Source organism: Nerophis lumbriciformis, linkage group LG01 (genome assembly GCF_033978685.3).
Source record: "Nerophis lumbriciformis linkage group LG01, RoL_Nlum_v2.1, whole genome shotgun sequence".
In the NCBI taxonomy this organism is placed as follows: Eukaryota; Metazoa; Chordata; class Actinopteri; order Syngnathiformes; family Syngnathidae; genus Nerophis; species Nerophis lumbriciformis.
Window position 1 is genome coordinate 63,047,841 of NC_084548.2, and position 12,160 is coordinate 63,060,000.

The 12,160-nt window shown below is 37.6% G+C and overlaps 1 protein-coding gene across 1 annotated transcript in view; it reads right to left on the reverse strand.

The window, feature by feature from the left end:
- fbln2 (fibulin 2) overlaps window positions 1–12,160 on the reverse strand; it is a 109,661-nt gene that overhangs the window by 44,489 nt on the left and 53,012 nt on the right. The window contains exons 5-8 of the mRNA XM_061923629.1: window positions 11,920–12,121; window positions 9,073–9,291; window positions 6,770–6,859; window positions 6,305–6,406 (exon numbers count right to left, since the gene is read on the reverse strand). Coding sequence (XP_061779613.1) covers window positions 6,305–6,406; window positions 6,770–6,859; window positions 9,073–9,291; window positions 11,920–12,121 — 613 coding nt within the window. The remainder of the gene's footprint in view (window positions 1–6,304; window positions 6,407–6,769; window positions 6,860–9,072; window positions 9,292–11,919; window positions 12,122–12,160) is intronic.

Sequence of the window (12,160 nt, forward strand, 5' to 3'; positions counted from 1 at the left end):
CATTCTTGTTTTATGTAGATCTTCAGTCGTTCAACAGTCCGGGGTCTCCGCTGTCGTATTTTACGCTTCCTAATGCGCCACACATTTTCGATGGGAGACAGGTCTGGACTGCAGGCGGACCAGGAAAGTACCCGCGCTCTTTTTTTTACGAAGCCACGCTGTTGTAACACGTGCTGAATGTGGCTTGGCATTGTCTTGCTAAAATAAGCAGCGGCGTCCATGAAAAAGACGGCACTGAGATGGCAGCATATGTTGCTCCAAAACCTGTATGTACCTTTCAGCATTAATGGCGCCTTCACAGATGTGTAAGTTACCCATGCCTTGGGCACTAATACACCCCCATACCATCACAGGTGCTGGCTTTTCAACTTTGCGTCGATAACAGTCTAGATGGTTCACTTCCCCTTTGGTCCGCATGACACGATGTTGAATATTTCCAAAAACAATTTGAAATGTGGACTCGTCAGACCACAGAACACTTTTCCACTTTGCATGAGTCCATCTTAGATGATCTCGGGCCCAGAGAAGCCGGCGGCGTTTCTGGGTGTTGTTGATAAATGGCTTTCGCTTTGCATAGTAGAGCTTTAACTTGCACTTACAGATGTAGCGACGAACTGTATTTAGTGACAGTGGTTTTCTGAAGTGTTCCTGAGCCCATGTGGTGATATCCTTTAGAGATTGATGTCGGTTTTTGATACAGTGCCGTCTGAGGGATCGAAGGTCAAGGTCATTCAATGTTGGTTTCCGGCCATGCCGCTTACGTGGAGTGATTTCTCCAGATTCTCTGAACTTTTTGATGACATTATGGACCGTAGATGGTGAAATCCCTAAATTTCTTGCAATTGCTCTTTGAGAAACGTTGTTTTTAAACTGTTTGAGGTGTACCTCGCCCCATCCTTTCTTGTGAAAGACTGAGCATTTTTTGGGAAGCTGTTTTTATACCTAATCATGGCACCCACCTGTTCCCAATTAGCCTGCACACCTGTGGGATGTTCCAAATAAGTGTTTGATGAGCATTCCTCAACTTTATCAGTATTTATTGCCACCTTTCCCAACTTCTTTGTCACGTGTTGCTGGCATCAAATTCTAAAGTTAATGATTATTTGCAAAAAAAAAAAAAAAGTTTATCAGTTTGAACATCAAATATGTTGTCTTTGTAGCATATTCAACTGAATATGGGTTGAAAATGATTTGCAAATCATTGTATTCGGTTTATATTTACATCTAACACAATTTCCCAACTCATATGGAAACGGGGTTTGTACATGTAAATGAAGCTACTATGTACGTTCATTATATGGTTTCTCTCATTTCAGAAATAAACAAGCCAGCATTAGCGACTTGGTACAAAGGAATGTGTGCACACCACAAGAAGCGGCTGCAGTGACTGATGCTATCCTGAATATGTTGCTAGCTGACATGAGAACCCTATCAATGGTGGAGGATGAAGGTTTTAGACAAAAGATTCACGTCCTCAACCCTGGTTACACTCTTCCCACGTGGACCCATGTTACCAAAGTGATGGAGAGGAAGTACGAGCAGACATTCCAAGCAGTGTAGACTGACATAAAAGCCACCCAGAGCAAAATTGCTCTCACTACTGATGTGTAGCCACCTTGGCAATACTTGCCATTACATCGGAGAGGAATGGAACATGAAGTCAATCTGCCTTACGACCATGCCACTAGAGGAAAGACATTCGGCATCCAACATTGCAGAATGGTTGGAATAGGTACACTGCAAAAAGTCAGTGTTCAAAAACAAGGAAAAAACATACAAAAATTAGGGGTATTTTACTTGAACTAAGCAAAATTATCTGCCAATAGAACAAGAAAATTTGGCTTGTCAAGACTTTCCAAAACAAGTAAAATTAACATCAATGAACCCAAAAATACCTTAAAATAAGTATATTCTCACTAATAAAAAGTGCACTTTTCTTGGTAGAAAAAAAAAAGAGACCTTTTTGCTCAATATGTTGAAAAATATTCTTAAATTAAAGGGGAACATTATCACAATTTCAGAAGGGTTAAAACCATTAAAAATCAGTTCCCAGTGGCTTATTTTATTTTTCGAAGTTTTTTTAAAAATTTTACCCATCACGCAATATCCCTAAAAAAAAGCTTCAAAGTGCCTGATTTTAACCACCCGTCCATTTTCCTGTGACGTCACATAGTGAAGCCAACACAAACAAACATGGCGGAAAGAACAGCAAGCTATAGCGACATTAGCTCGGATTCAGACTCGGATTTCAGCGGCTTAAGCGATTCAACAGATTACCCTTGTATTGAAACGGATGGTTGTAGTGTGGAGGCAGGTAGCGAAAACGAAATTGAAGAAGAAACTGAAGCTATTGAGCCATATCGGTTTGAACCGTATGCAAGCGAAACCGACGAAAACGACACGACAGCCAGCGACGCGGGAGAAAGCGAGGACGAATTCGGCGATCGCTTTCTAACCAACGATTGGTATGTGTTTGTTTGGCATTAAAGGAAACTAACAACTATGAACTAGGTTTACAGCATATGAAATACATTTGGCAACAACATGCACTTTGAGTGTGCAGACAGCCCAATTTTCATTAAATAATCTATTCTGTAGACATACCCTCATCTGCTCTCTTTTCCTGAAAGCTGATCTGTCCAGTTTTGGAGTTGATGTCAGCAGGCCAGGGAAGCTAGGGTCGATAGTCTTCTCTTGATCATCTTCGGTGGCATAAGGGACGGTGTGAGCCAAGACATCCAGGGGGTTTAGCTCGCTCGTCTGCGGGAACAAACTGCCGCCATTGCTTGCCGTGCTACCGAGGTCCTTTCTCCCTGAATTGCTCACACACTCCGGCAGATTCAATGGGGGTCTGGCGGCAGATTTTTTTGACTTTATCGTTGGAAATGCATCTGCTTTGAGTGTCGCAGGATATCCACACATTCTTGCCATCTCTGTCGTAGCATAGCTTTCGTCGGTAAAGTGTGCGGAACAAACGTCCAATTTCTTGCCACTTTCGCATCTTTGGGCCACTGGTGCAACTTGAATCCGTCCCTGTTCGTGTTGTTACACCCTCCGACAACACACCGACGAGGCATGATGTCTCCAAGGTACGGAAAACAGTCGAAAAAACGGAAAATAACAGAGCTGATTTGACTCTGTGTTTGAGAAAATGGCGGATTGCTTCCCGATGTCGGCATTACATTTCTTGAAACCAGCAAACTTATACTAAAAAGTAATTAATGGAAAGGCAACAAGGCAACCGCTTGTTACTCTCTGGGTCTCCTGGCCGCTCAGGCAAATCATATTGTCTAAAAATTCATTTTTCCATCGATAACATGACATCATCGCGCCAAGTGCGTGCTCTTTCAGTCAATTAGTGCGCATATATACAGCCCGGCTCCCAGCCAATTTTTTTTAAATTGTGATTTTGAAGAATTTACCTGAATGTGCATGAAGGATTTCTGTTCAAAATTGTTAAAAATGTCACATGTTAAATGTTTAAATATTAACTGTCAGTTTACTGTACTGTGCCAATTGTACTACTATATGAGTACCGTACGTATTTTCTATTGTTTCATTGAAAATAAAACAGCAAAGTCCATTTGGCTGTCATCTGTTTTATTTAGGAGACACAATTTTGTCAAAATCATGATTTTTTTTTTTTCATGCTTGAAATAAGAAAGGATTATTTTTAAAAAAAAAAGTAGTTTTATACTTGTGAGTGTTGATGACACAGCTTTGCAACAGTTGAAATTCTAGTTTCAAGCATGTTTTACTCAATATAGGTCATCAAATCTCAGCAACAAGCTGTAATATCTTACTGAGATCATTTAGGAGCAAAACCCTTAAAACAAGTAAAAGACTCTTAACATAAAATCTGCTTAGTGAGAAGAATTATCTTATCAGACAGAAAATAAGCTAATATCACCCTTATTTGAGATATTTCATCTTACTTAGATTTCAGTTTTTGCAGTGTAGTAGCCAGGTTTGAAATTCCTCCAAGCAAAATTATTGCTATTGTGAATGACAATGGTGCACTTTATTAAACTTTTTTTTTTTTTTTTACATTTGACTTGTTTTATTTGGCAAGTTGAAAGAACATGGTGCCAGTATGCTGGGGGTTTTTTTTCTTCAATAAAATACTGGAAAGGATAGAAATGTAGTTTGTCTCTTTTATCCGATTATTAATCGATTAATCGGAGTAATAATCGACAGATTAATCGATTATCAAAGTAGTTGTTAGTTGCAGCCCTAAAAGTCTCCAAAGCGTATTAGAGACTATCCAGTAACAAACGTGTCCGCATCATTCAACTTACTGCATCAATAATTATTGTAAGCACTAGGTGTCACCAAAAATAATAATAATAATAATGCCACTCCACATCAACTTAAAGACAGCATAATTCCATTTCAGGCTGTTTATAATAAATGTGTTAATGTTTTTCAGAACTACCGTTTTTCTCTGTTTGGCTCGTTTCACTTGATCAAATCTTTTCTAACATTCCCACAACACTAAATGATACAAGTATGTATGATTCCTGGTGATATCGTATCAAATCAATACTGGTATCGGCCCAAACTCAAGACTCCCAAATTGTGTCGGGACACCCCTATTGATCACATGTGAAAGATGTCTAGATTAGATTAGAAAAATCTGAATTATTTTGTTGACACGGACATGAAAAATAACATGGATGAGGAAAGAAACATATATATACATACATCTACATATATGTAGCCGAGCTAAATTTTATTCTATTTTATTTTAATTTTGGTCATTTATTCACATCATTTTTTGTGGTGAACTTCCCCCAAAGTGCTTCTCATTGTAAATAGGTTCCACTCTATTATTTTCCATTACATACCTTTTTGTTTCCCTGGGGGGTGATTTGGCGTTGCACCTTTGTGACCAGCTTCAGTGAGCACTGACGCTCGGAGCTGGTAAGTCACGTTTATGTCTCTCTCCTTTTTTTTATAAACTTTTTGGTTGTCGTTCTTAAAAGTGTTTTGTGGGAATGCGCACTGTCTTGTGACTTGTTGGTGGGCATGCGTGTTGAATTCCTGAATGTTGGTTGTTGAATTAGTGACAAAAAAAAATACTTTTGTATGCTAAATGATGTGTGGATTAGCCTATTGCTAGCGGCAGTTGTTGCGAGGTTTCCTGGTCTCGTAAATTTACGCACGGGTAAGGGGCTCTGTTGTGTGTCTGTGTGGACATCTTGTGTGCCGCTCTAGCATTAATATGAGTGTGTATTATTTTCTTCTTTATTTTTAGTGGAGAGAGATCGTTTTTGCCGTGGACTGTGTGTGACGCCCCGTTGTTTTTGTTTCTGTTCAAAAAAAGGTATGTATGTTATGAGGTATTTTTGACATAGTTTATTGTATAAAAAAATATAAAAAGAGTCGATGTGGGTGGGAAAGATGAGGTGTATTACTGCACATTTTAAGGATCATTTTTCTTAATATATATTGTTATTTGCTGAAGTATATATTTTATATACTGTGTTTTATTTAATTAATTTAATTGAGACTATTTTATGCTTTGTTTACCTTTTCATTATTATTATTATTATTACTATTTTAGTTATTATTATTATTATTATTATTTCCACATTAACAAGACATAATTGAATTGAGTGAGCACTGACGCTCGGAGCTGTGGAGAGAGATCGTTTTTGCCGTGGACTGTGTGTGACGCCCCGTTGTTTTTGTTTCTATTCAAAAAAGGTGAATAAACTCTCCATGATTCAACTCCTGAGTGTGCGCCTCACTACAAGATACACAACGCAGATCAGTGACTGTTACATATACATAAATACATATATATATATATATATATATATATACATATACATATTATATATATATACAAACCCCGTTTCCATATGAGTTGGGAAATTGTGTTAGATGTAAATATAAACAGAATACAATGATTTGCAAATCATTGTATTCTGTTTATATTTACATCTAACACAATTTCCCAATTCATATGGAAACGGGGTTTGTATATACATATATAAATACATATACACACATATATATATATATATATATATATATAAATATATACATATACACACACACATATATATATATTTATACACACACATAATATACACATATATACATATATATTTTCTCATATATATATATATATATATGAGAAAATGGTGGTTAGATCTGTTAAAAGGGATGCTATTTAAAAAGGGAGTCCAGTATTGTGTCGACAACAACAAGATGGTGTGTTGGCAGCAAGGGTGTCCAAAAGCAGACTTGTGACTGTCTTGGTGTTCTACCTTCATATCAGAAAAAATATACTCGCCTTCACAAGAATATCCATCAGCCATGAGTGAGAATCCTGGGAAACAGGAGCACAGAACCCTCCCACCCTCTGGGACGCAACGTTGGTCGCACGGGCCATTTCCTGCAAGAATCAAGTCACATGACCATCAAAGCATCTCTTTCATCGCTTCATTTCCTATGCTATTATTTATTTGTTATTACTACTTCTCAGTCGCGTCGTCTTCAGTTTTTCAAAGTAAAGGCTCTAAAATGCAACTGGAATAATTGGACTTTTAGGCCGGGTCTCGAACTCAATTTAGTGCTGTGGTCAAGTCTTGGTGAAGCCAAATTATTTATTTCAGAAGTTATTTATTAATTTATCTTTTATTGAACGTGTGATTATCTTAGTGACTCTGAGTTATGGATATTTTGTGAATATTCCTGTATTTATTTGGTTTCAGCAGTTTGCAAAGAAGAATAACAAAGTCTTGGTCGACCATCTCACCTTCACAAGGGTTGAGTGTCGGCGAGGGCTGCGTGGGGGGCGTGGTCTTACTCTCGTCCTCCTTCAGACTGTTCTCCTCATCCTCCTTTTCTGCAGAGACATCAACCATCTCGTCATACAGCCAGAAGTGAAGTGAATTACATTTATATAGACTACGTTTGAATCGTTCATTCAATTATAACTTGTAATGATAGACACAGTTATGATTGCATTTTGTATACAATCCTTATGTGAGATAAAAAACACATTTGTATGCAGTCTAAATTGTAAAGAAACTCTAGCAAGAGTCAGCTAACAATGGAGTCAATAGGAGTCGCTCTATTCCGCTTATAAAGCGCTCTAAAAAAACCTCCATCAATGTTTTATATACACGCTTGTGTAAGTATGGATGTAGTATCTGGTAACATTCATAATAACATGTAATTTTTTACATATTTTCATCATACTGTAAGTATATATGTAATGTAGTAACATTCATAATAACATGTCATATTTACATATTTTCATCATACTGTAAGTATATATGTCATGTAGTAACATTCATAATAACATGTAATATTTACATATTTTCATCATACTGTAATATATATGTAGTATCTAGTAACATTCATAATAACATAATATACACATATTTTCATCATGCTGTAAGTATATATGTAGTATCTAGTAACATCCATAATAACATGTAATATTTACATCATACTGTAAGTATATATGTCATGTAGTAACATTCATAATAACATGTAATATTTACATATTTTCCTCATACTGTAAGTATATGTAATGTAGTAAAATTCATGATATGTCATATTTACATATTTTTATCATACTGTAAGTATATATATGTCATGTAGTAACATTCATTATAACATGTAATATTTACATATTTTCATCATACTGTAAGTAAATGTAATATAGTAAACTTCATAATAACGTCATATTTACATATTTTTATCATACTGTAAGTATATATATGTCATGTAGTAACATTCATAATAACATGTAATATTTACATATTTTCATAATACTGCAAGTATATATGTAGTATTTAGTAACATTCATAATAACATGTAATATATACATATTTAATGATATTGTAAGTATGTATGTCATGTAGTAACATTCATAATAATGTGTAATATTTACATATTTTCATCATACTGTAAGTATATATGTCATGTAGTAACATTCATAATAACATGTCATATTTACATATTTTCATCATACTGTAAGTATATATGTCATGTAGTAACATTCATAATAACATGTCATATTTACATATTTTCATCATACTATAAGTATATATGTAGTATTTAGTAACATTCATAATAACATGTAATATATACATATTTTCATCATACTGTAAGTATATATGTCATGTAGTAACATTCATAATATGTCATATTTACATATTTTCATAATTTTAAGTATTAATTTCACAAACGCATCACAACGTTCACTCCCCCTTCAACAACAACAAGACTACTAATCATGGCATACTTCATGAGAGACAATAAACATAATAAAATAATCACTTACTGTACCATGTCTGCTCTCACTTGGCTAAAGACTGATGGGATGTTTATATCTTCCCCTTTACATCAACAATTCATCATCATCTTCACAAAGGGTTAAAAAAAAAAGAAAGGGTTTTTCGTATCTTTCTGGTCTAAGTTGGATCTCAAAGTTGACCAACTTGTCAGATTATGTCCACAACTCTCTACTTTCCAGGTGAGAGACAAATATTTATGATATCAAATTAACTTTTTCTAACTCAAAGGCCATGCAGCCGCTCAATATGTCAATGTTTTTTGGAGGTTTTTTAAGGCTGTTTTGGATGGATAGAGGAGCTACCATTGACTCCATTGTTAGCTGACTTCTGCTAACATTACTTAGGATTTAGAATGCATTAAAAAAAACAGCATGTGTTGTCATGAGGATTGTGTGTGCGTAAAGATGTATATTGCTTCAAAAGGTGTGGCAGGAAAAGGCCTCCAGACAAACATTGGACTTTATTGCCGGTCCCCGGCCGTTATTCACACTGACATTAGCGACCTGTTCCGACACGTTTGTGTTGGCAGACGTGTTGTGTTATCGTCTAACACTTCTCATTCTGCACATGCTCGCACTTTCCTCGGCAGCAAAAATATTGTTCATCTCTTCTGTCGGCGGGAGAGGAATGATGAGGGCTGCGGGAAATGGACGTTGGCGTGTGATTAAAGCGCCAGCGGGCAGGAAGGAAGCCGGGGAGCAGGACAATCGGGATTGGGAAAAGAGGAGTTGGGCGCCACGTGAAGATCTACCTCTTGCACAAGTGAACGCGTCCTCCTGCAGCTCGTATCCCGGGGAACACTCGCAGCGGAAGGAGCCCGGCGTGTTGACACATCTGTGGTGGCAGATGTTGCCCTGGTAGATCAGGCACTCGTCCATGTCCTCCACCTCCATGGGACCTTCCAGAATGTTCTCACCCTCTCGCTCTTCTGCCGCCGAGAAGGCCTCCTTTGGGTACAAGCTGTCAGACACTGGAGAACACACACCATTCTTCTTACTTCATATACATACATATATATGTCTGTATATGTATATATATACACACACACACATACATATATATATGTATGTATATATATACATACATATATATATATGTGTATATATATATATATACATACATATATATGTATGTATATATATATGTGTGTGTGCGTATATATAAAGATATATACATCTATATATATATACGTATATGTATGTGTGTATATATATATATATATATCAGTGACGTGCGGTGAGGTTGATGACTGGTGAGGCACTGACTTCATCACAGTCAGATTTACAAACTTATGAACCCTAAAGAGTATCTTATTCACCATTTGATTGGCAGCAGTTAACGGGTTATGTTTAAAAGCTCATACCAGCATTCTTCCCTGCTTGGCACTCAGCATAAAGGGTTGGAATTGGGGGTTAAATCACCAAAAATTATTCCTGGGCGCGGCGCTGCTGCTGCCCACTGCTCCCCTCACCTCCCAGGGGGTGAACAAGGGGATGGGTCAAATGCAGAGGACAAATGTCATTACACCTAGTGTGTGTGTGACAATCATTGGTACTTTAACTTAACTTTAACTTTACACATACAAACTGTAGCACACAAAAAAGCACATTTAATAAAATAAACGTTATTATGGTCTTACCTTTACTTATAAATGAAGTCCATGCGCCGCTTTTGTGCTGGATTAATGCACCCCCTGACGGGAGTGTTATATCAACTAAAGCCCTCACTTAAACTTTCCACGTGCAAGATTGAATCTATTTAAAAAAAAAGTGTAACCGAGGGTTTATAAATGTCGCCTATACTGTATGAAACTACAAAATAACAAACACGGAGGCTCCAGTTTACACGAAGACCACTTTATTTACCTTCTTTCAAAAACCTCCGCTCCACTCCAACGTGTCATCACTTCCGCTCTTAGCGCCTTCAAAATAAGAGCTCAAGGCATATACTGTATAACAGCGCATAACAGGAACTTAACATCACAAAGAGGAAAGCCCATGAAAATAGGTTACAAAAGTTATTTAATAAGAAGCCAAAAAGTGTAAAAACAATAATGTTCGTGTTGGAGGAGTTGTGAATTAGATACACCTGCAGTCTGCAGGTGTACCTAATGTTGTGGCCCTGCAGTCATTCACAACTCCTCCAACACGAACATTATTGTTTTTGCACTTTTTGGCTTCTTATGAAATAACTTTTTTAAATAGATTCAATCTTGCACGTGGAAAGTTTAAGTGTGGGCTTTAGTTGATACAACACTCCCGTCAGGGGTTGCATTCTATGGCAGGGGTGCAGGAGGCGGGATTACTGGAGCCTCAGCCAGTGCGTTTTTGGCAGCCGTTTTATGATCGCTCAGCACAAGAAATACGTTACACACATACAGTTGTTGACAAAATACACTGTACATTATATACCTCAGCTAACTAAACTATGGAAATGTATAATATAGTTCATATAGCAATACGGTCTCACTGCACAGCAGGCCAGCAGTTAGCCGAGTCCGCAATCCATGTTGAGGCACAATTGAGTGACGTGCCTCAACTGGCTGCTGTTCACCGCACCGTCTCTTCTCAGTATTTGAACGGCAAATGTGAAAATTCAGCGATTTTGAATAAAAAATAATCTAAAACTGGTGAAGTTAAATGGAAAATAACTTTATAGTATAATCACTGGATACATATAACAATTTAATTAATTTGTTTTCTTTTTACATTTTTTTTCTTTCCATGATGGCAGGTGCCTCTAGTGACCGCACGTCACTGATTTACTCATATATAAGAAACAGGAAAAGGTTTGATCAAGTGAAATGAGTCAAACAGAAAACAAAGGTAGTTATGAAAAAACACTAACCTATTTATTGTTAACCGCCTGGAATGGACTTATGCCGTCTTTAAGTTGAAGTGGAGCGGCAATTGTTTTAATTGGAGTAAGTCATGTAGTTACGCCAATGGCGCATTAAGTTGAATGATGCGCACACGTTTGTTACTGGATACCTTCTAATATGCCTTGAAGACTTTGTATGTGTAAGTAAGATGCAACTATAATTATTCGATGCTTGTTTATGTTGACAAATGTCATGTTTTATTGTTCAATGATTATTACTTGTGTCTCCCTTGTGTGCTTAGCTGTTGTGTAGCTGCGTTTATTGGAGGACACGATTTGTTGACTAACTTTGCAGAAGTAAACACTCTGCAGTACCACTTGTATCGCACGTGATATCGCAAAAAAGTAGACACGCTGCAGGACCGCTTGTATTGCACATGATATCACACACAAGTAAACGTGCTGCAGGACTGCTTGTATCGCACATTATATCACACACAAGTAAACATGCTGCAGGACTGATTGTGTCGCACATGATATCACACACAAGTAAATGTGCCGCAGGACTGCTTGTTTCGCACATGATATCACACACAAGTAATCGTGCTGCAGGACTGCTTGTGTCGCACATGATATCACACACAAGAAAATGTGCTGCAGGACTGCTTGTATCGCACATGATATCACACACAAGTAAATGTGCCACAGGGCTGCTTGTTTCACACATGATATCACACACAAATTTGTACCTGACGTTCCCGTCCTGGGATGACGTTACCTTTCTTTGGCGGTGAAGTGGCGTCAAGAGCAGTTTTTTCTCGGACACGGTGCCAGCTGAGCGCACTCAGGTCCCAAAGGTCCTGGTCCTGGCAGCACATGAGGAAGACGTGTCCGCAGTGGAGGCCCATGTGTCTGAGAGCTGTGCACTCCTGGCCTGCACTGCGCACCTTCAGCCCCACTGAGCAGCAGTCACAGCACTCCTGGTGGTCACAATCAGTCATTACATGGCGGTTCATACA